Source organism: Morone saxatilis, unplaced genomic scaffold (genome assembly GCF_004916995.1).
Source record: "Morone saxatilis isolate NCDOM2014 unplaced genomic scaffold, NCSU_SB_2.0 Contig11, whole genome shotgun sequence".
In the NCBI taxonomy this organism is placed as follows: Eukaryota; Metazoa; Chordata; class Actinopteri; family Moronidae; genus Morone; species Morone saxatilis.
This window is the reverse complement of record NW_023339663.1, coordinates 25,853,044-25,853,493: the sequence shown is the minus strand read 5'-3', so window position 1 is coordinate 25,853,493 and position 450 is coordinate 25,853,044. Positions and strand designations below refer to the sequence as shown.

Below are 450 nucleotides of genomic sequence, written 5' to 3'. Positions count from 1 at the left end.
GAGTCCAGACATCCTTCTTCACAGCCACGTCCACCTCCAGCTCCTCTTAGGGGCTGCCAACACATTTGTGAGATGCGTAATCCCGTCAGTGTGTTCTTGGTCAGGTCAGGGTTACCTCCCAGTGTCCTCAATACACTGCAGGGGGGTCCAGGAGGCATCATAATCAGATGCTCACCATGTCCGTAGGGTGCCCCCACACACCCAGCAGAGGAAACTCACTTCACCTCTGTGATCTTATTCTTTCAGTCACTACAACCGCAGGAGAACATTGGAAAGCAGATCGACTTATAAATTGAAAACTTTGCCTGCACCACCTGTCAGTGATGCTTCACCTCACCTTCCTTCAGTGGATCATGATTTCAGGTCACAGCATAGATGAGAGATGAAGACATTTAGTGAGTACTTTGTCCAGATGATGGAGGAATCCACCAATCTTGAAGGAAAAGAGTC

The 450-nt window shown here is 48.9% G+C and overlaps 1 protein-coding gene across 1 annotated transcript in view; it reads left to right on the top strand.

Moving 5' to 3' along the window:
- LOC118343506 (T-cell immunomodulatory protein-like) overlaps positions 1–394 on the top strand; it is a 61,309-nt gene extending 60,915 nt beyond the window's left edge. Inside the window, exon 11 of the mRNA XM_035682353.1 lies at positions 247–394. Coding sequence (XP_035538246.1) covers positions 247–379 — 133 coding nt within the window. The 3' untranslated portion in view covers positions 380–394. The remainder of the gene's footprint in view (positions 1–246) is intronic.
- Positions 395–450: the final 56 nt, after the last annotated feature.